General features: G+C 38.2%; 1 protein-coding gene across 1 annotated transcript in view; it reads left to right on the forward strand.

The window, feature by feature from the left end:
• Positions 1–24,853, forward strand: part of CNTNAP5 (contactin associated protein family member 5) — an 893,510-nt gene that overhangs the window by 409,150 nt on the left and 459,507 nt on the right. The window contains exon 7 of the mRNA XM_084797079.1: positions 15,001–15,144. Coding sequence (XP_084653205.1) covers positions 15,001–15,144 — 144 coding nt within the window. The remainder of the gene's footprint in view (positions 1–15,000; positions 15,145–24,853) is intronic.

Raw genomic sequence — 24,853 nt, forward strand, 5'->3', positions numbered from 1 at the left:
AGAGAGAGAGAGAGAGAGAGAGAGAGAGAGAGAGAGACAGAGACAGAGACAGAGACAGAGACAGAGAGACAGAGAGAGACAGAGAGAGACAGACAGTCAGAGAGAGACAGAGAGACAGAGGAAGAGAGAAAGGAGGTAGGTAAGAGAATAAGAGAACGCCTTAAATTTTATAACTGAAATGTAATAAAATGTTACCAGACAGGAGTTATATATATGCATATAACCCCAGGAATGGAAAGGCAGAACGAAGAGGATAGTGGGACTTGCTGGAAAGCCATTCCAGCTTAAAAGATAAACTAGTAGTTCAGTGACTCTATCACTAAAAATTAAATATAAAAGAGTTGAATTAGTATTTCACCAGGAGTATAGGTAAAAGCACTTGCTAGCAGGCCAGATGACCTGCCATTAGTACATGAATCCTACATGGGTTAATGCAAGAATCAACTCAGTTGTTTAAAATAATTTTATCATGTGCTTCTTGGCAGGGGTATATCTCCCTCACACTATCTAAATAATAAATAAAGGTGCTAAAATAAATAAATAATCCAGTCGGAGAGTAAGAGAAAAACCACCAGTGTGGAGCTCTGGCTGCCATACAAATGTGCACATATATTCATGAGGATTCACATGCACACAGGAATAGCAATACAAAAATACATCTTAATATGTGTTAAAATAAGCAAATGGCATTTAAAAAACAAAGTCTTTTAGTTTGGATATTATACCATGAAAGCCCGTCCTTCCACAATTGTTCTTTCAATGTGAGAGTTTAAACTGAAGGTCTCATGTTTGTTAGGTGATTGCTCAACCACTAAGCCTTTGCCAGAAATGTTTCATTTATATCTTTTAATTTCATTTTTATTATCTAACATACTCAGGCTTGCTTGGCAGGCTCTTTGTGGGAGGGCTGCTTATAATCTTCCTGCTCTCTTAAAAAGCAGTGGAAGTCACAGCACTGAGCAACCAAACTTGGATTCCTTGTTTTTATCAACTTTCCAGAAGCAACTGATACTGTGTTTTCTTGTTTTATCCAAGTTTCTGCTAGAATGTGGATTGCATGGCTTAATTAGCCTTCTACTTCTAGTGGAGATGGCTAATCAGACAGACATTTGGAGACTGACTGAATTACTATAGTTATCTATAAAATAATAGAAAATTAACCAAGCTCTCTCAAACAGACACAGAGCCTGGGGCAATAGTACAAATGAAGAGCCACATGCTGTAGTCTAAATATTTAAAGAGTTACAAACTGAGCAAAGGATTTATTCAATAAACTGTATTCAACTCTCATAACATTATCAAACTGTCTTCAAACTCACACTGCACCATTCCTAGCTCTGCTTTTTCTAAGAACAACTCACTCTTACCATGTGAATAAGAGATGGGAAGAGAGAAAACTGTTGATGTTGATAGTGGCATCACACTTTTAAGTGAAGAGATTTGCCTTTGTTGGGAAGGTCGTGGTAGAAAATAGTAGTGACACATTTGTGATCTTCTCACCTACTCTGTGAGCACTGTTCCTGACAAGCAAGATGTGGTCTGTGGGTCATAGATAAAGGTTGTGTCCCCAGTGGGAGGCCCTTTCTGCTCAGAATATGAAAAACATTGAAGCAAATATTTTCATGCAGATATTTTATAGAGGCATAAAAGATGTACATTTTGACCATATGGCCAAAGAACCTAGTGACTGATATACAGAGATAACACCCATAAAGTTTATGTTGCCAATTTGACTAATTCATCTCCTGGGGTCTGTGAGTCTGTGAAAGATACCCATTTACTCATTTATCAGGAGGAGCGACAAGCATTACTCATGCTCTGGTCTGGATCCATCCTCAAGTACAAGATCCATTCACACATGGCCAACAGCACAAAGGCTTATGGGAAAGCTGGAGTGGTCAACTTGTACCAATAATCCCTCGCTGGCATGTTACTTTGCATTTCCTTCCATTTTTTTTTCCTCTTCAAGAACTGTAGCAGGCTTTTAAAGAGCATGGATCTGTTCCTTGGCCAATGTGGCTGACTGCCAGGTTAGGCTAGGCCAGGTTAGCATACTGGGACTATGGAACATTGAGTCTTCTTAAAGACAGGATGGAGCTGAGGAGTTGGCTCAGTCAGGAAGGTTTTTGTCATTCAAGTATGAGGATTTGACTTAAAAATTATTGGATGCTATGGTACATATTAATAATCTCAGTGCTGTGGCTGCAGTGATAGGTGGTTCCCTGGCCTCACTTGTCTACCAATGTTGCTGAGTTGGCCAGCTCCAGGTTAAAGGACAGACACCATGACCAAGGCAACGTACAGAAGTAAAGAGTTTATTTGGTGCTTACAGTTTCAATGTTAGAGTGCAAGATCACAGGGTGAAAGTTACAGGCATCTTAATTCAAATCAATGCTTTAAAATACAGATTTCATCAGAAAACTGAAATTTCTAGCTTCTTTTATTTTTTTCTTTTGAAAAATTATTTTACTTATCCACTTTACATCCTTATCTTAGCCTCTTTTCTCTCCTCTCTATCTCATGATCCGTCACTCTTACCCCTTCCCCTATTACTCAGAAAACTCACATCAAAACTGAGTAAACCCTCTTCCCCTATGGCTTGATGAGGAAGCCCCAACAAGGGAGAGAAATCAAAAAACAAGATACAAAGTTCATATCGGAGACAGCCCCAACTACCCTTACTAGGGATCCCACATGAATCCTGAGTTGCCTGTTGGCTATACCTTTGTGGGGGTACTAGGTGCAGTCTATGCATAGTCCTTAGTTGGTGGTTGAGTCTCCACAAACCTCTCTGGGGCCTAGGTAATTGATTCTGTTGGTCTTCTTGTAGATTGCCTGTCCCCTCCAGGTCCGTCTATCTTTCTTTTCACTTTTCTACAAGACTCCTGCCCTGCCTAATGTTTGACTTATAGTCTCAGCATCTATTTTGATCCACTGCTGGTTTGAGCCTCTCAGAGAACAACCACACTAGCTCTAGTCTGCAAACATAGCAGAGTGTCATTAACCAAGGGGTACGTCTCAGTTTGAGCCAGGCATTGGTTGGACATTCCCTCAGTCTTGCTCTATTATCCCTGCACATATTATAGGCAGGGAAAGCTTAGAATCAACATTTTTGCGGGTGCATAGGTGGTCCCCTCCATCCATTCGTACTACGTTCTAGCTAGAGGGTGTCCTTTAGAGTCTCCGTACCCCCTGCTTCTGGTAGTCTCAGCCAGAGTCAACCCCATTCCTCCCATAAGATAACCCTGTCTTAGATCTCAAGCCTATCTCAGACACGCACTCGCCCATAGTTTCTCATCTATCTGTGTGCTCATTGTCCTGCTGCCCCTGCTCTCCCCTACCTGGTATCTACCCTCTTTCTTTCTGTGCTCCCTTTCCTACTTTGTTCTATCTCTTCAAGCACTTCCCACTGTGTACTCTACTTCCTCTTCTAAGTGAAATTTAAGCATCCTTCCTTGGGTCCTCCTTATCGTTTATTTCTTCTTTGGTCTGTGATTCACAGTATGTTTATCCTGTACTATATGGCTATAATTTGATTATAAATGAGTAAATACCATGTGTGTCTTTCTGGGTTAAGATTACCTCATTCAAGATGACCTTTTCCAGTTCCATCCATTTGCATGTAAATTTCATGATTTCCTTCCTTTTCATAGCTGAGTAGTATCCCATTGTGTAACTGTACTAGTTTCACTATCCATTCTTTTGTTGAGGGGAGGTTGTTTCCTGATTTAGGATATTATGAATAAAGCTGCTATGAACAGAGTTAAGCAACTATCCTTGTTGTATGGTTGATAATCACTTGGATATAGGCCTAGGAGTGGTACGGCTGGGTCTTGAGGTAGAACTATTCTCAATTTTCTGAGAAAGCATCTGGCTTCATTTCTAATGATATAAACTCATGAATTGAAAAACAGATATCTATGTTGGGTTTTCCCTTCAGAAGATTCAAGTGTCCCAGAGGAGAGATGGCTCAGATGGAAAAGCATTTGTGTTGTAAGAATGAGGATCTGAGTCCCATCCTCAGAACATTATTCTAGTTCACGTTCTATTGCCATAAGAGATAACATGTCCAAAGCCATTGAGGAGGCATTCTTCCAGGTAACTATCCATCATCAAAGAAATAAAATGAGGAACTCAAGCAGAAAGTATAGAAGAGTACTGGTTACTGGCTTCTTTTCCATAACTTGATTAGCTGGCCTTCTTTCTAGCCCAGTAACACTTAACCACAGGTGGCATTTGCCACAATGTTCTGGGCTCTTCCAAAACAATCATTAATCAGAAGCACCTCAAGCACTTCATATAAGCCAGTCTGATGAAGGTGTCTTCCCGATTGAGATTTCCTCCTTCTATATGACTCAGTTTGTGTGAAGCTGATAAAAAATAAATAAACTAATCAACACACTGATGTTCAGAGAAAGCCTGTTGGGCTGGCAAGGGTTTATAAACTTCATGATGGGAAGACAAATACAGATCTATTTCTGATACTCACTTGCCAGCCAACCAAGCCAAATTAGTAAATATCAAGTCCTGAGGAGAGACATTGTCTCAAAAAATATAGTGGTCAGAGTCTTAAGAACAAAATATTCCCAGTTGCATTTTGACTTACATATATGCATGTGTGTGCATGCACATGCATACACCCTAATTTCAATGAAAATCAATGTTTAAAATATTTTATTATATTGTTATTTTTTAATCCTGTGTATGCCTATGTATATGGGCTTGTTATCACTTACCTGGGGAGGTCATAGGACAGCTTGCAAAAGCGCATGTTTTCCTTCCACCATTTGGATTCTAGTGATCAAATTAGACTAGCAGGCTTGTGGTCAAGTGCTTTTATCTACATAGCTATTTCACCAGCCCTCAAATCAATACTTAAAAATAAAGAGATTTTTACCAAAAAATTAAAAGTCTGGCATTGTTTAATAGTGCCACATATTCTTCAGCTTTGATTGCATTTTGAAAAAGGGCTGCCTCCTCTGATAGCCATGGCATTTCCACATGGCTCAGTAATACACAGCTTAGTTATACTTCAGAGGAGACTAGAAAAGAAGACAATAGCTCACAATCATTTCTGGAGAATTTCTATCACCAAACCTACTACCAAACCAAAGTAAGACAAAAAGGTCATATATTTTGGAACCATTAGAAATGGAAACTTCAGAATCCATATTTAAACTGACTTAGAGAAAAATTTAGTAGAGGAACTCATTGTCATGGAAATAGCATAAAAATTTTAAAAAAGGATGTGTATGAGAGAAAAAGAAAAATAATAAAATAAAAGGAAAAGAGCGAAAGGTTTTGGAGCCTCTTGCATTTAACATCAAAGAGGGTTTTTTCCTGCTATTTTTCCAACATCAGCTTGTCTCTGATACTAGAAAGCCCATCAGATTCCTGGAGAGAGGGTATTGGCTGAGGCAACCTGTGGGTAGAATGTATAGTCTCCTGAGTTTCATCTGACCCTATGATCAAAGAAAGGCACACTGTGTAATTTGTCAGGACAAGCAAATAAAAAGTGAACACAATTGTCGAAAAACACAAGGCTAAAGCAGAGTGAGGAGGGAATTGCTTATCATATCTTTTTTTGATCAAAGTCAACAAGTATTGTTTTGATCTATGATTGGCTCACATACTCAGGATTGAGGGGGCTAGTGATATACCTCAGTTGATAAAATGCATGCTACACAAACATAAAGACTTCAATTTCATACCTCAAAGCTATGAAAAATATCTGCTTGGCTCAGTGGCATGGACATATTCCAACACTGGGGAGACAGAAATGTAAAGATCTTTGGGGCTCTTAAACTACTAAGTCTCTCCAAGTTAGTAAGCACTAGGTACAATGAGTGACCGTATCTCAAAAAAGGAAGATGGAGGTTGACTGAGGAAGATAACCATTGTTGAATGTTGCACTCTACATGCATGCACAAACATGCACATGCCCATCTGTACAGAACTTGTGTATACACATGAACACATGCACATACAGAAACTAATTAGACAAGATAAACATTTGAAAAATATAATTTAGAATATTTTAAAGATAAAAATCATTAAATTGACATAGAACATAGCACAGGATATTCAATAACTCTGAAAGCAAAAAACTATAAGAAAAATGTACAGGTCATTGTAAGTCTGTCATTATGCTAATTTATACTATATTTATTATATGAAGGTATCATAATGGCAAAGTAGAAGGATCCAGAGGGTCCTAGAAGCCTACAAGTAGAACATTATGATAGGCACATTTGGGCACAGGGGTCCCGCTCAAACTAAGGAACCAGCCAAGGACAAAACAGGCGGTAAACCTTAAACCCCTACCTAGATCTAGACAATGGACAGAACACTCTCCACAGTAGAGTGGAGAGTGGGATATTACTTTCTCACATACTCTGGTGCCTCACCTTTGACCATTTCCCCTGGAGGGGGAGACCTGGTGGCACTCAGAGGAAGAACAGCACGTTACCAAGAAGAGACTTGATACCCTATGAGCATATACAGGAGGAGGTAATCCCCCTCAGGAACAGTCATAGGGGAGGGGAATAAGGGGAAAATGTGAGGGAGGGAAGAATGGGAGGATACAAGGGATGGGATAACCATTGAGATGTAACAAGAATAAATTAATAAAGAAGACAAAAAATGAAAACAAACAAAAAAAAAACAAAAAAAATAATTAAATACAACACTTAGGAGATAGGCTATCCACTGGCACTTTAAAACCACTGTCTTCCTTACTGAAATCTGCCCCTTAAAAGCTTTCTAGTAGGAGGCATTGAAAGAAGGTTAAGAAAATTTGTCTAAGAAATGCATTTGTGCAGCTAGGTAAATAACACAAGGGACAAAGTACCCTCAAGGGAACTAGGGGTAGTTTATTATAGCCCCAAATATAAGTGACCTTGACTCAAGGACATAGATTCACACTGCTTCTAATAGTATATGTCACCTTGGTAATACAGACCAAAGATAGTCATATATCAAAGTATTTTTTTTTTACTTTTTCCAAACTTTTTATTTAATTTTTTGTTTTCTTTTTTTTCTTTTTTATTAATTAGTTTTTTAAATGTTCTATATACACATTTATATTATTACACATATATACAATAAACTGCCTATTGCAAGAAGAACCATGACATAATCAGGAATCATATAAATGTTACATTCTTAGTGTTTTGGCTTTTTGTATTGACAGTCTAGAAGAAAACATCTTTCCTATCTTGGTGCACCTAAAATTCTGAATGTAAATCAATATCCATCATATCTTGTCATTATCCAGTTAAAGTTTATTCCTTCTCAAGTTTCTGCTCTATTTAAAGACCACATAGCTTAGTCTTACAGTGAAGATTAGTTATTTAGGGGTTAAGATGTTTTGAGGTCAAAGTAATTTTATTTTATTTTTTTTCCTTCTATACTTTTTATTATCAGAACAGTCAGATGATTTTTTTTAACCCTCAGCTCAAGCTTATTGGAAAGATTAAGTGAATTTTTTAAAAGATCATTTCCACTTTGCATGAATTATTTCTGAATTTCATGGGGCTTTGGCTGAAATCTCCATCCAACTTTCTTTTCTTCTCTTTTCTTTTTAAATTAATTTATTCATATTACATCTCAGTTGTTAGCCCATCCCATGTATCCTCCCATTCCTCCCTTCCTTCCACTTCCCCCCTACTCCCCTCCCCTCCCCTAAGTCTGTGTCTGAGGGGGACCTCCTCCCCCTGTATATGCTCATACGGTATCAAGTCTCTAATGACACATGGGTCACGGAAGAAATAAGGGAAGAAATAAAAGACTTCCTGAAATTCAATGAAAATGGTGGAACAACATACCTAAATTTGTGGGACACATTGAAAGCAGTGGTAAGAGGAAAATTCATAACACTAAGTGCCTTTAAAAAGAAAATGGAATCATCCCACATAAACAACTTAACAACACATCTGGAAGCCCTAGAAAAAAAAAGAAGCAGAAACACCCAAGAGGAGTAGACGCCTGGAAATAATCAAACTCAGGGCTGAAATCAATAAATTAGAAACAAAGAGAACAATCCAAATATCAACAAAACCAAGAGCTGGTTCTTTGAGAAAATTAACAAGATAGACAAACCATTAGCCAATCTAACTAAAAGACAAAGAAACACTATCCAAATTAACAAAATCAGAAATGAAAAGGGAGACATAACAACAGACACCGAAGAAATACAAAGAATCGTAAGAACCTACTTCAAAGACATTTATGCCACAAAATTTGAAAATTTAAGGGAAATGGACAAATTTCTCAACCGATTCCATTTACCAAAATTGAACCAAGACCAGATAAACAAATTAATAGCCCTATTTCGCCTATAGAAATAGAAGCAACCATTGATAGTCTTCCAACCAAAAAAAGCCCAGGGCCAGATGGTTTCAGCTCAGAATTCTACCAGTCCTTCGAAGAGGAGCTAATACCGATACTATTCAAGCTATTCCGAAAGATAGAAATGGACGGAATATTACCAAACTCCTTCTATGAGGCCACAGTCACATTGATACCTAAACCCCTCAAAGACCCAACAAAAAAAGAGAATTTCAGACCAATTTCTCTTATGAACATTGATGCAAAAATACTCAACAAAATACTCGCAAAGCGAATACAGCAGCATATCAAAGACATCATTCACCATGACAAGGTAGGATTCATTCCAGGAATGCAGGGATGGTTTAACATATGGAAATCCATCAATGTAATCCACCATATAAACAAACTGAAAGACAAAGTAATTTTAAAACACAATCAGGTACAGGAAATTGAGAAGTCCCTACTATAGATCTTGAAGGTTTTCTGATGACACTCCTAAAATTTTGTTTGATGGGAGTTAGAATTCTATTTGTATACCCCAATAAGGATTTTGCCTGTTCACAAGGATATTAGGTCAGAAGTGGACAATGCACAGCTATGGAGGATACCAAACAGAGAGCTCAAGAAGGAAAGATTTCCACTCAGTATGATGGTAGAAGTTAAAATTCAGTCTTTTAGAATGTTTATCCCAGCTATGATACTTTCCTGAGAACTTCAGTTCACAGAGTCAAGGAAGTTAACCCAAACCTGACACTTGAGCATATGTCACATTTATTTGAACAAGTCAGGAGAACAGTTTGGAGGCAAGAAATTTCAATCTTTGCAAATAATAGTTTTTGTGATTTATCCATTATAGAACATACACAACAGTGACTTCATAAGAGAGGTAATTCCAAGTAAAACTTTATCTATCAAATCTTTCATAAATCAGATAGCAAATACAAATGATTTAAGATTATAATTTATTGTTTTCTAGCATTTTTACCACCTCAATTTTAAGCTCTTCTCCTTGTGCTTCATAGGTGTTCATACCTCCAGGGCTTGGTGTGGTGGGACCACTGGTGTTACATGGCTCTGAGTTTTGCTCCTAGTCTTCTTGTGCTGTTCTCTAGGTATCTGGTTGTCTCTTATATTAGCAGGTTTAGAAATTCCTCCAATGAGTTCACTGTCTGTGTCCCACATGGTCCAGGCAAGTTAGGAGCAAGTAAAGGGAGATCCAAGCTGAAGGTCATTTGCTAGGACTCCCCAGAGGACTCCTCAGGATGGTGGGCAGTGGGTGTTAGAGCCTTCACCAGCTCTTATCAGCTGGGTTCCCTGTCTTTACCCCAGCTTGGTCAGGCAGGAGAGGAGTAGGCTAATAGATTTCCAAGCCCAAAGCTTCTCAAGTGCCCTACAATCCTTTTCGAGATGGCAGAGCTCTGCCTTTATGCTCTGTGTTCCAGCTGGGCTAGGCCAGTAGGCAGCTGGGGGCCCCTGAGAGACTCAAGCTTGAAGCTTCTTGGATGCCTCACAGACCTTCTTGAGATGGCAGCAAATGTAAGTTATAGATAATGCCAGATTCAGCTCTGCCTATCTGCTCTGTATCTCAGATGGGCCAGCCTGATAAGCAGCTGGGGGCGGGGTGAGGAGGACCAGAGCCCAAACATGCTGGGGTGTTCCACGGGTTTTCTTGATATGAAAGGGTTCTGCTTATTGGCTCTGTGCCCCAGTTCGGTTAGCCTGGTAAGCCACTGGCTGGTGGAGAGAAATGAGAGCCAAAAGCTTTTCACAGAATGGCAGCTAATGTGGATTCTGGCCCATGCAGGTCTCTGTTCTATCTGCTCTGTGACCTAGATGGGTCAGGCAAATAAGCTGCAGGTGGATGGGGAAAGATCACAGCCAGAAACTAACAGCAGGATGGTAGCTAAAAAGAGATTGTGGCCCTTGCAGGTCTCTGCTCAGCCTCTCAGGTCTGTTTCCTAGCTGTGTCAGTGCAGTATGCTTCAGGTGGGTGGGTGAAGATAGACCAAGGCTCTAAGCTGCTCACAGGATGGCAGCTAATGCAGATTGCGGGCACTGCCTGGATTCAGCTCTGCCTGTATGCTGTTGCATCAGGCCGGTAAGCAGCTGGGGGGCGGGGGGCTGAGGGAGACCAGAGCCCAAAGGTACTTGGGTGCCTTGCACTCTTAGTCGTAGCTAATGTGAGTTGGGTCCGGTGCCAGGACTCAGCTCTGCCTGCCTACTCTTCGTCTCAGATCCGACAAGCAGCAGACGGGCAGTGAGAATCCAAAGCTGCATGGGTGTCTCACAGTCTTTTTTCAAGATATTGTCTATTGTCCTCAGGGGACTTTTCTATGAATTAGCTGGGTGGCCAGGGGTCAGACCCACCTGTGTTCTACACAATGTGGATCCCTTTCACCTGGGCATCAGCAGCACTGGTGTTTTGTAGATCTCATTTTGGTCTCCAGGTTGCTGTGCAGTCCTGGATGTCCTGCTTATCAGAAGCAGTGTGTTTGGCACCAACATCTTGGATCTCCCCTAATAACGTGAATTTATTGTTTTCTGTAAGATACCATATATGGTCCTGGAAAATGTTTAGAGAAATTAATGTATATGAAGAAAAGTTGTCAATACATGAAGTAGAGCTTTCCAGCCTCACTACCTAATAATAAAATAAGTCTCCAATTCGTAGTACAATTATAATGTCATTTTCACTACTTGAAAATATAAAAGTGGAGAGCAGTCTTGCACTGGGACCCCATCCACTCTCAGGAGGCTTTATCTCATATCTTTTCTAAATACATTAAAATTTTATCTGATAATTAAAAAACACTAAAAGTATAAGTCAATTGTGACATAGATATTCATGTACCTTAGTAGAATTTTAATTTTCTTTTCCTGCTGGATTCACTCTGTTTCCCATCAGACATAGGAGAAGGCTAAGAATTGCATTGATAAGCAGCCAGTCATATAGCATCCACAGTTGAGAAGCAGAAAAAATTAAGTAAGACTTGATTTCTTCATTTTTATTCAGTTCTTGATCCCACCCATTGAATGGTACTACCATAGTTAAAGCAGACTAGGAACCACCTCACAGAAATGCCCAGAAATTTGGTCTTTAGCGACTTGGCATTCTCTTCAGTGGAACAAAAATACTAATTATCACAAGCACTTTCTTCCTCCTTAGGTTCCTCAGAAAGAGTCAGAGAGAAAGCCCATACTCATCATTACCCCATCCCAACCAAATCTTTCACACATTACAGATTATTTCCCCTCTATGCAACATGAGATTACAGTTTGTTATATTCGGTATTCTGGACATTTTCTTCTATACTATTCCAACTTGAATATTTTGGTAAAAATATGGTTATAGAAAAAAAATGCTCTTTTATTCTCCTACAAACTTTTCAAGAGCTATTCTATAGACAATATTTTATATATGTGAATCAGAGGACTACGTGGTTTCTTGTAAAAACTAAAGGTAACTAACAAAATTGAAGAGAATAATTTTACCATTAGCTGTTCAAAATTATAAATATTTATGTAAAAAATAAATATTTATGTATTCTATAATACTTTCATGTTGCCAATTTAATTCTTGTAAAAATCACAAACAAAAACCAGACCTCCTAAAAATTCAAAATTCCTTCATTAGAAGTACTTGAACAATACAGCGAATTAAAAATCACTTTGTAAATAAGTTAGCAACATTTTTTATTGGTACTTTTTAAAACTCTTACAAGATTTACAAACAGAAATTCTTTATTTCATACCAGATGAATCTAGACTTGAACAGAGAAATTAAAACTTAAATGGATTTTCTCCTTTAAATGTTTTTATGTCCATTTTTAGGGAAGTAAGGTACAATGAGTCTACAGTGAGTCTGTGACCTTAAGACTGTGCTACTCTCTTACTTAGAGAGTAAATGTAGTATTTTTTTACAAGCTAAAATATACATTTTTGAAAAAACAAAGAATAAAATTTAATTCATTCTTACTTAAAATATATTAATAAAGAAGAAAGCAAATAACCAATATACAGAATGAGTGGGAAATATTTTTTCAATGGGGAAGTCAGAATCATTGTTTTGTACAGTTTGAAAATAGAAGGTTTGTACTGTTGTTCTCATTGATTACATGCTTTATTTCTAGAAAGATCTACATTATTATTGTGTAAAAATATTTAAAATATTTTGGCCAGGTATTAGAAACTGTAGATAAGAAAAATAAAATAAAAAGTACAGAAAATAAAATTGAAGAATAAAGTGTTCTGTGCAAATGCTGTGATTGCACACCTCAAATTCAAGGAAATTATCTTCTACTTTTTATTCTTATAACTTATTCACATTACATCCCATTTGCATCCCCTTCTCCCCTCTCCCATTCTCCAATTCCCAGTCTCTCTCCCATTCCTGCTATATTCTTCCCTCACCATCTGGCCAAAACCTATCAGGTCCCATCTTATAGCCAGCATCCTTTTCCTCTGTGTTCTCACAGGGCTTCTCCTCTAAGGAGCAGAGGTCAAATTCCAGGCACCAGACTTCTTGTTAGTAGTAGTTCCCAACTCCCACCACAACATGTGAGATAAGCTATCCATTGGCTACATCTCAACAGGTGGTCTAAGTGCCCTGCTTACAATATCCTTTCTTGGTACATCTGTTTGTGCAGGAGCCCCTGGGTCTAGATCTGCCAGCCTTGATAGCCTCTTTATGGAGCTCATGACAATGGAACTAGAAACAATCATCCTGAGTGAGGTAATCCAGACACAGTGAATTCTGTGTGGTATATATTCACTTATGAGTGGATAACAGCCCAACATAGATGTCCTCTGAGGGTTCAGGATGGAAAGAAATTGTCTTAAAAAGCACAGAAATATCTGTTTAAAGAAAAATGACAGCTTCACATTTTGAGATACATGAAAGCATCATAATTATGTTTAGAAAGTAAAGCAGAAAAAAAGTTATAGACAGTCCCATTATAGTAACAAAAAAAAATTTTACACTTCTTGGTGATTTATTTTTTAAAAAATTTAGGCAGAGTTGTTCATGACTGACTAACGATGATACTATGGTTGGAAAAGCATATGCTTCTCTACCATTGTACGTACAATAGAGTTTCTAGTGTTCGGAGAGTGGACTCCATTGGGAAATGGAGTGCCTTCTTCACTCTATACTGAGCTCAGAGGCTATCTGGTAGTACCAGATTTCCAACTCTCCAGCAGAGTTCCACAAGGAGAGAGAGGGAAAAGCAAGAGAAAAGAGATACAGACTGCTAGGTAATGTGGCATTTCAAAGCAATGTTGATAACTTGGTAACTGATGTGGCAATGAGGGTGTGGCAAATGCGAAAATACTTGCTATCATCTCAGCTTGCACAGCAAGAGCAGTATCCCCAACAGAGACTTTGTTCTTTACTATATCCATCATCAATCATTGGGTTAATTTCCTGAAAGTACACATAGTAAAGGAAACTAACATCCTGCAATCATCCCAGGCATCTACCATTAAAATGCAATTCTCTATCTAAACTTTGTAGATCTGTGTGTGCGCGTGCGTGTGTGTTTGTGTGTGTGTGTGTGTGTGTGTGTACACTCAAACATACATATGGACATCCAATGTTGTGTCTGTGGAGTTGAGAGGCCAACTTTGAGTAATTGTTTACTTTTCACCTGTCTGTCTCATTCTAGCTGCTTCAGAGTGTACTCCAGACTAGCTGCTTGGTGAGGTTCTGGATGATTCTCCTGTCTTTTCTGACCATCTATTCAAAGTCATGCTTGGATCATAGATATAAGTTAGGAGGTTTCCTCATCTAGCTAAATTTTTTCTTTGCTGTTGCTGTTTGTTTGTTTGTTTATAGCAAAAGTTCTAGATATCCAACTTGAGTCAATTGATCCTGTATGGCTGGTGATTTTGAGCATCTCCTGGCCCTTGTGTGAATAATGTTCTCATTGCTGAAATCAAACTTCACAACCAATTATAATTCTTGTACTTCACAATCAAAATTCCATTTATTTTCTGTTTTACAACAAATCATTAACAATTTTAATAATTATTAACAATCAACTAGTTAATCATTAATAACTATTATAATTAGGTTAATTATATAAAATATAATATTGTAGAATGATTAATTGATTATAAAATTAATTATAATTATTAATTAATTATTGATATTTTAACTTTTATTATTCTGATTCTTGGTTGCTTCTCAAATCCATAAAACCTTTTGTATGACTTCACTGTTAAATCTTTATAGATAACAGTTGGGGAACAATCCAATTCATATAACCTCTTTGGGTAATATGGGTTTTCAGGATGGGTGAGTAAGGATTTGCTTCACTCCTTAGCTCTTCTTATGGCTGTGTCCTCTCTACTGCTGTGCTACACATAAAGACATAAAGAATTTTTTCTTTTCTCATTTTTTCCTCTGTAAATTATCGTTTTATTTAGTATTGAAAAGTTTTAAGAAATGAAAGTGATTTTGTAAAGTAAGTCCTTAGGGGTAAGCAATTACTGATATTGTTACATAAGGTAATCAGTAAACTTTTAAATTAGTAATCAAGTGGCATCTGCAATTACTAAAGACACTTGGATCACACATACAATTAAACATAGAGAATGTACTAAGTTCTCTTATATTCCTACTTCTTCAGACCTTGTAACTAAGAGTGGATTCTCATTTCTACTATAAAGCTCAGTTTTGGAGGAATTCCAGTACCAAGCAAACCTGGGACCTTTTTAAAGAAAAACTTCCATGGCTGTATTGAGAACCTCTACTACAATGGAGTTAACATAATTGACTTGGCTAAAAGACGAAAGCATCAGATCTACTCTGTGGTAAGTCCACTATCACTGTTACCTGATAGTTTGTGGACATTGGGTAAGTCTTGCATTTGCTATTCTACCCTTGTACCCCTTCACACTGTGTTTCTTTTATTCATTTAGAATTTTCATAAGCCAACGCTTGGTGTGTAGTTCAGTTGGCAGGTGCTTGCTTGGCATGCATGAAACCCTGAGTTCTGTTCCCGCCACAATATAAAATCAGGTGTTTTAGTTAATTTCCCAACAGGCCTGATAAGAAGCAATTTAAAGTAAGAAGGCTTTATTGTGGCTCATAGCATGAGTGAATATATATTATTATGATAGTGACAACATGGCAGTAGCTATAGGAGGCTGGCTGGTGACATCTCATCAGCTCTTAATTGGCAGAGAGAACAAGACTTTTGGCTTGGCTATAAAATTCCCAGGCTCTCTCACAGTGACCAACCTACAGCAAAGTCTCATCTCTATTAGGTTCTACCACATTCCTAAACATGAGTACCTTCTGGATACTAAGTGTTCAAACATGTGAGACTATCGGGGCTATTTCAAACTCAAACCACAATTGTCCTGGTGCTGGACACCTGTAATACTCCTTACACGTGGGAAGGGAAAGCAGGCAGATCAATGTCGTGCTCCTTTCCAGGTCAAAGCTGAGGCCAGCCTTTGATACATAATGCCCTGTCTCAAAAATTAAAAAGGAAGTAAAACTATTCTAATTGTCCTACTAGCTAACTGTACAGTGAAAATCAGCCAATTAAGAAAGGGGAACTGGAGCTGAATATCATTTCATTGGTAAAGTTGGGTGCAGGAATTCAGAGAATGCTGCTTTCTTGGCTGTTGAGAAAAATTTTGACCCAATCTCCACAGTGAATGGACATCCCTTCGTTTCTCCTGAGTGAGCTACATAACAAAGCTCTTTATAAAGTCTTTATTGATACTGCAAGAAGAAATTTGGCAGTGCCCATAAAAGTTTAAACTCTTTGGTTTCTGGGATTAATTTTTTTTTTAATTTCAGACATGCTTTCCCTGAAAGCATGCTAACAAGACCTTGGGATATTTTTTGTGCATCCAAGCTGAGTGGAGCTGGTGCCGCAGTTGTTCTGTACTATTTAATTTTGATGTGCATTTGGCTTAAAATGTTCAGTGTTACGCTGCCCTCTTTGCCAGCCTGTGGCTGAGTAAACAATCTTGCCATCAAAGAGCAAAACTTAATTCTCTTTGCAATCCCATTATTCAACTGTCTGGACAAACTATAGTATTTTCAGTAACCTAGTGGGTTCTTTTGCTAAATAAACATCACCTATAGCAGATTTATTTATATTCAGAGCTCCCATGTGACTTCTTCATGACATGCAGAGTGAGGAAAGACAATATGGGTTTCTATGTGTCAGCAACCTCTGTACTATTCCCATTATGGTTGAAACCTGAATAAAAACGTTAACACATGTTTGATACTCTTTACACTAACTACACCATTTACCACATTGCCTGAACCTTTACTAGTCCATTCAGTCCTCAGGGCTTAATTGGTAGTGTAGTCATTATGAGTCAAAGAGAATCATTTAGCACTAATGCACTTGGGAAGAAAGATTTAATCTAAGAATGTAATTTCACTGTGTAGGTAGAAAAATCTTAGCCTTCCCTTTATAACACTATAAAAGGAAGAAATGTTATTTTCTTCCAAATTGCTTCCATTTCCCTTTTCACATTCATTCACACACATACAGACTCTCATAGTATGCATACCTGCACATATGTGTATACTTCGTCTATTTCCTTAGCATTCCTTCTAAGACATAATAATTCACATTATTAAATACAAAATCTGAGATGCTTTCATTCCTGTACTCAAGCTTAACATTTCCCCCAAAGACACCACATCTGCCTTAAAATCAACTTTTTTCCAAGTCATACAGTCACTGCAGTGCTATTAAACCCCTACCCAGATCAGGCCAATGGACAGGACATTCTCCACAGTAGAGTGGAGAATGGGATATTACTTTTGCACATACTCTGGTGCCTCACCTTTGACCACGTCCCCTGGAGGGGGAGACCCGGTGGCACTCAGAGGAAGGACAGCAGGTTACCAAGAAAAGACTTGATACCCTATGAACATATACAGGGGAGGAAGTCCCCCTCAGTCACAGTCATAGAGGAGGGGAGTAAGGGGAAAATGGGAGGGAGGAATGGGAGGATACAAGAGATGGGATAACCATTGAGATGTAATATGAATAAATGAATAAAATAAAATAAAAGAATTCTGGGAAAAAGGTTGTTTCTGTTTTCTGTATATGGTTTACTTTCCAATTGTCCTGCAGTTATTGAGCCTTCAGAGTTTCATAGTTTACTATGAGATTTGCAGAATTTAGGAAGAAGGCAGAGAGGGTTAATAGGTGGCCATAAATTACAAATTGTGGCTCTGTGCTTAAACAAACCGAGGCTTCCCTCTGTGTCACAGAGCACAAGCCTTTCTTGTGGGCTGCATTCAGGCAGCATCCCCTTGCAATCCATCACCCCTTTCCTATGGGACCTGCCTACTCCCTGAGGATTTAACTGCTGTCCCATGGTGATAATTCAATTTGGTCTTTATGGCTTGATTTGACTACAGGACGATCTTCCACATTGCAGAATGCAGTAAAACTAACACTTAAAGTAGACATAAAAATACCTAGCTATTCTTCTCCAAATCCACCATCTTGTGATAATACAGCTCCCTATAATAAATAATCAAGAAGTAAATGGGCCATTGAAGTGTGTGTGTAGTAGCTGTAATGTGGATTATTATACACATAATATGGGACACATATTGCCCTGATAGCTTCCTGAGCATGATTAATTTCAAACCCTGTGCTTTATAAGAAATTATGTTTTCTCATGACCTTTTTTTTGTGAGTGTAAGAGACCTTTCCTTTGCCACAAAAGAGAGAAACATGATTATCATCTGGTCATTGGCTGGAGTCCTAGTCTCTTCATGTAGAGCTTCATGTAATTTCTGTTTAATGAACATAATAGTTCAGTTACATCTGAAGAGACAGTTATATCAATTGTTTAATTTGAGAGCACAAGGATCTGAATCTGATCTTCATAATAATAATAATAATAATAATAATAATAATAATAATAATAATAATAATAATAAAAATATATAATAATTACAACAACAGGAACAACAATAAGTTATAAATGGTGGCATGATCCTGTGATCCTAGCACTGAGGAGATAGAGATATGTAGATCCCTAGGGCTCACCAGTCTAGACTGACTAGTGAGCTTTAGGAGATTGAGAGCCTCCCCCTTCTCTCAAAAGGTGGAGTAGACCTGAGGAGTAACACTCAAATTTGTGTTCTGGCTTAGACATATGTGTACAGACATTATCATGTAGATGCATACACAACACAGAGGGCTCATGTTACTTTACTTGGTCTTCCATCAAAGAGGAGAAAAAGACAAATAACTAAAAGCAAGCCTTCAGGTTATAGAATTAGCTGTGATGCCTACTGATCAAGTCAAATCACCAAGAATCTGAAGTCAAGGCATTGATTGGATGAACAGAGGCCAACACTAAACACATACAATGGCCATTTGCGTGGCTAACATTGCAAAGGAATCACAATGCACCATTTCATTTATTCTAGATGAGGCCTGTAAGTTTCCTCAACCAGAATTCCCATAAACAGCTCTCCCTGTACTCCAGGGGGAGTGTGAGTATAGAAGATCTATGAATCTCTCAGCGGTGCAGCCTTGGGCAAGGGACCACATACTGGTGCCCTCTAGTGTAAAGTTTGAGAATTACAGTCCCTTCTTTCAATTGTCAATGTGCAAGACCTTTAACATGGCTAGTATAATTCACAGTCGACAGTGGTTACCTTGAGTACCAGGCATACTGGCCTATTGAGTAAAACATCCAGCAACCTATTCAGATGAAGTCTCCATGTGAGACAGTCCTAACCTGACATTTTACACAGTTCAGGAATAGAATCATGTATCCTTTCCATGCCTTTGGCTGCACTGGAATTAGAGTTTGCCCCTGAACTCTATGAATTATAAAATGGCTTTGAAAAGTCATATTATTAAATTTTTAGCTATTTCTTTCACTTGGAGAAATGTAATAATCACAGTGATTTTTGACTTGACTCCTTAAAACAAGACTTTTGGGAATAGAACCATGGAAGACGATGTCTGTTTGACTTGAGTAAACTTATAAAGGAGCATGCAGTGAGCATTTGTGAAGTTTCTCATTTTTTGCACCTGTGTTGTCATGAAACTTACTGATGTGTTTTTATTTATTTATGGCACCTTGGCAGCCAAGAAAAATTGTCAGTAAGAGGCAAGTGTGCAAAGGTATGGGAGCTTTCAGGCATTTGTGCATACCCACCTTTGTGCATGCATGCACACATGCACATGTTAGGGACAAGAGCCTTTGTCATAGCTTCCTATGACCCAGACATTCATCAGAGTTGCTCAGAGAAATATCCCTTCTGACTAGTAAAGCCTATCAGCTCTTCAGCTTTTCCTCAGGATCATGTTTCATCTCTATGAGTGTACTCATGATAAATGATACTTACCCTTGATGGGGACTATGTTTCTCTGTCATTTGACCAGCCTGACCTTCACATCACCAGCCTCTCTGCTGTGTGCTTCTCAGACCTTGGGAAAAGGATTAATAAGTTGTTCAGTTCCTGAGCATCACTTCCTTCCATTCTTTGGGAAATTGAGATGAAAACGTTCAAGGTCAGATGAAGAATAATGTGTCTGAAAGTTAAATAATAAAATAAGTGAACAGTGGAATGGCCATTATCTTAATTCATTTGGGCAGCTGGAATGAAATTCCATAAAGCTGGTGGCCTATAAACAACTGCAATTTCTTTCTGACAGTTCTGGAGGCTGTCAGCTGGGATCTCAGAGTGCAGTATGTCGAGACCTCAGATGGTCGGCGTCTAGCCCGATGTTAGTCTACTTCTAACTTGGTCTTCTCAGGGTAAAAGATCTAATCAGGATCCAGGAACGTTTTGGAAATCTTACTTAAAACTAATCATTTAGTGTTTGGAAAGTCCTTACGGTCAGAGTCTTGACCCTTGTCTAACAAGCCATGTTCAGACATCTATTTTCTTTTCTTTCCTTTTTTATTCATTTTTATTATGTTTCTTTTTTAGCATATGTATTTATATTATTCATATAAATAATATATATATATATATATATATATATATATATAAATACACATAAATAAGATATATATAGCAAGAAGAACCATGAAACAATCAGAAATTTTATAAATGTTACATTTGTAGTGATTTGGGAATTTCTTTTAGACACATATGAAGTAAACACCTTTCCTATCTTGTGGAGTCTAAAATTCTGAATCTAAATCAATATCTATCCTATCGCATCTCTGTTAAGTTAAAATGTACACCTACATCTAATAATATCTTAACCCCTAACCAAGCAAGTTTAATTGTATGACTAAACCATCTGGTCTTCAACCCACTCAGAGACTTGGGAAGGAATAAAACTTCATTACCTGAGTGAACCAAAGTGCAACTTCCATAATGAAAACAATGACAGACTGTTTACTGCCTGAACAGTCACCCAAAACTCTCTATAATATTGGAGCATCATCTTCAGCCTTCTAGCACAATATATCTGACAGACATATTTGTGAGGCAGGACCTACTGAGGACTTTCTTACTCTGTCTCGACAGAGTTTAGCATCAACTCTGCCTGCATCCAAACTTGCCTATTTTTAGGCAAAATTCTGTCTATGGCAGAAATGAGGACATTTTGCCTAGTGGCTGCTTTGCAACATTTGAAGCCATTTCCAAAAGGAGGTTCTTTGATACTCATGATCTTCTTTGAGGAAGGCTGGGTGTTGCCAGGAGCTAACTTGTCTTGTTGTCAAAGAATCTTTAGAATAATAAAAACATTTATTTTATTTTTAATATATTTTATCAATTGCTATCCCATCCCTTGAATCCTCCCATTCCTCCCTCTCTCCCATTTTCTCCGTACTCCCTTCCCCTATGACTGTGACTGACGGGGACCTCCTCCCCCTGTATATGCTCATAGGGTATCAAGTCTCTTCTTGGTAGGCTGATATCCTTCCTCTGAGTGCCACCAGCACTCCCCATCCAGGGGACATGGTCAAATATGGTGCACCAGAGTTCATGTAAAAGTCAGTCCTCACTCTCCACTCAACTGTGGAGAATGTTCTGTCCACTGGCTAGATCTGGGTAGAGGTTTAATGTTTACTGCACATATTGTCCTTTGCTGGTGTCATAATTTGAGCAGGATTCCTGGGCCCAGATCCTCCCATCATAATGTTCTACTTGTAGGTTTTTAGGACCCTCTGGATCCTTCTATTTCCTCATTCTCCCATGCTTCTTTCACCTAGAGTCCCAATAGGATGTCCTCTCCTCTGTCCCACTTTCCTTGAAAGTGAGGACTTTAATGGGACATGCCCCTTGGGCTAGTGTCCAGATATAAGTGAGTATATACCATTTGACTCTTTCTGCTTCTGGGTTAACTCACTCATTAGGATCATTTGTAGTTCAATAGTTTTGTCCATAAATTTCAGGAATTCCTTGGTTTTAATAGTTGAGTAGTATTCCATAGTGTAAATGTACCACAGTTTCTTTATCCATTCTTCTACTATAAAAACATATTTAAATGCCATATTCTGTTGGTCTCTCAGGCATTTGAAAACCTTACCTACCTATTTTACCTTATATATCTATAGAATCATATCTATCTGTTAGACCTTTGATCTATTTTCAATAATCAAACTAAGTTCAATAAACCAACTCTAAAAAGTGATAGAGATGAAAACACCAAGAAATAAGATACATTCAGTTTTTTGTTTTGCTTTGTTTCAAAACAGGCTTTCTCTGTGTATTCCCAGCTGTATTGGACTCTGTTTGTAGACCAGGCTGGCCATTATGTCACAGAGATCCTCTTGCTTCTACCTCCCTGAGTGCTGGGATTACCAGCATGTGCCATGGCTCCAGGATGAAGATTTACCATATTTTTCAGACCATAAGATGCACCTCATTTTTAGAGCAATAAAACATGAAAAAGTATTCTGAACCAAATTAGTACTAGTGTAATAAAGTATTTATTAAAATATAACAAAATACAGTAATATTAAACAGTGTTAACTCAACAGGAATAAGACTTAGAGACTAAAGCACTTTTCTAGATTTCTCAATACCCCTAAAACTCATTATCACTAGTGTTTGAATTTAGGAAGCTCAGTTGCTGACAATAACTTGTATCACTTTCTTTGCTATCTTCATATATAATACTATCTTCAGTTACATATAAGGCATTGCTAATGACACATTTTTTGAATGATTGTACAACAATTTCCTTCTTCATTCATGGTTATGATGTTTTAACCCATTCACAAACTTGAGTGATAGTAGGCTTTTTCATTCTTCCTTTTGGAGTCAGGTCATGATTCCCAAAAGCCATTAATTTGTTCTACCTTTCTATCATAACGTACTTAAATGGTTTGTTGATAGAAACATCAGGAGGTTGCAACTGGTTGGTAAGACCCCAGGAATGCCAGCAAGATGAGTCATCACCTCTTTAAATCTGATTTTTGTTGTTTTAATAATATGTGCTCCGAACTGGTCAAGCAATAATGAAGCAGATGTTTTCAGAAGCCGTCCAGGATGTTTGGACCACACTTTTTCAATCCACACTTTCATTAAAATTTTCATCCATCTATCCTTCTTCATGAACATTCACAATAAATCCATCTTTTGGAAAGGATGTTTTCCTTTTGAAATTTTCCTTTTGAAAATTAGCATTAGTGGCAATTTGGTGCCATCAACATAGCAGGACAACACAGCAGTGTACTGCGTATTCTCATGCCCTGCAGTTTTCATGGGTATGATTTTGTCACCTTTGAGGTCAACTGTCTTATTATATGACTAAGAGGTCTTTTTTTTTATTAATTTTTTATTAATTTGTTCTTGTTACATCTCAGTGGTTATCCCATCCCTTGTATCCTCCCATTCTTCCCTCCCTCCCTTTTTTCCCTTATTCTCCTCCCCTATGACTGTTCCTGAGGGGGATTTCCTCCCCCTGTATATGCTCATAGGGTATCAAGTCTTTTCTTGGTAGCCTGCTATCCTTCCTCTGAGTGCCACCAGGTCTCCCCCTCCAGGGGACATGGTCAAATATGAGGCACCAGAGTTCATGGGACTCTAGATGAGAGAAGCATGGGAGAGTAGCAAAGTAGAAGGATCTAGAGGGTCCTAGAAACCTACAAGTAGAACATTATGATAGGCAGATTTGGGCACAGGGGTCCTGCTCAAACTAAGGCACCAGGCAAGGACAATATAGGCGGTAAACCTTAAACCCCTACCGAGATCTAGCCAATGGACAGAACATTCTCCACAGTTGAGTGTTGAGTGGGGTATGACTTTCAGACTAAGAGGTCTTAATCAAGGTGTAGTTCTGCCCATCATTTACATAATCTCAGTTCTAGCCTCTCTTGCACTAGGATATGATAATTTGTCAGCACCCTATGAGATCCCTTCCTAGGAGACAGGCTTCTCCTCTGACTGTGGCCATATGTCAGTCGTTTCCTTCTTTGAGCATAAAAGTGCTAGGAAATTTCTGTTTCTTCAGATCCATTTTAAGTCTAATGACCAAAGGGAGGAACACAAAGTCTAAAGTCTTGTTTTTAAGACTAACCTTTTACTTAAAGTAATTTCAACAGTTAGATTAAAAGTTTTAAAAATCTGATTAAATATTACTGAAAAAATTATATTAGTTCATCTCTATTTCATTAAAGGTCAATTGCTTGAAGTTTGAATTGTTATGGTTTCTTCTGCCAAAAGAAAAGCTGAAAGAACTACTATGATTTAAAACAATTTTCTCAAATTTATAGTTTTATGAAAATGAAAATTATCGGGTTACTGATTTTGTAGTTGTTTTTGTTTAGGTGCTTAGAAACAAAATTTTGCTATATAGCCCAAACTGGCCTGAATTCTCCTGCCTCAGCTTCCTAAGACTGGCGTGAGACAAGCATGCCTCGACTTTCACTAAAGCTGCATAGTTTGAAGTCTGCCTTAATTCCCGTGTCCATCCCATAGAGTAAGAAAAGCCTGCTCAGACTGCCACAATTGCATGGTACTGACTGGTGATATGAGAAATTAGAATTTGAGAATTTAATGGAGTAGAGATAAAGGAGAAACTATAGTGTATGTACTGGAGCTGTGCAGGCAAGGGGATCAAGCATTCAGAGAGCCCTGGCTACGTAATGTTTAAGAGACCAACCTGTGCTTCATGATTTGGCTGTTGGAAAGAAAGGAAAAAAAATGAGAGACAAGGGGCAGGAAATGAGACAGAGAAAAGATGAAAGGAAAATTGAAGTTAGAAACATAAACAAATGCAGATTGAAATCAGCTCAGTTTTTTTTAGACATTTTCTCCTAAAGAGATAAGCACATTATTCCTTCGTTTTAGCTCCTTTAGGAATAGTATACAAGGCCTTTTTTCCTTTGGAGACATGTGCTTCAGAGTGCTAGCTTATAGAGCAGTGACAGCTTGGGATGCCACTACTAGAGAGACAGTAAACAGAGAGAGGGGAAACTGATGATGGACCTGTGACCAGATGTAGCGCTGTCTCTGACACATCTGCATGTTGCAGGCTGAGAACAGCCATTACCATGCATGCTTTATAAGAAAAGATAAATCATAGTAAAGGCTAAGAAG

This window comes from Acomys minous, assembly GCF_964271855.1.
Source record: "Acomys minous genome assembly, chromosome: 1".
Lineage (NCBI taxonomy): Eukaryota > Metazoa > Chordata > Mammalia > Rodentia > Muridae > Acomys > Acomys minous.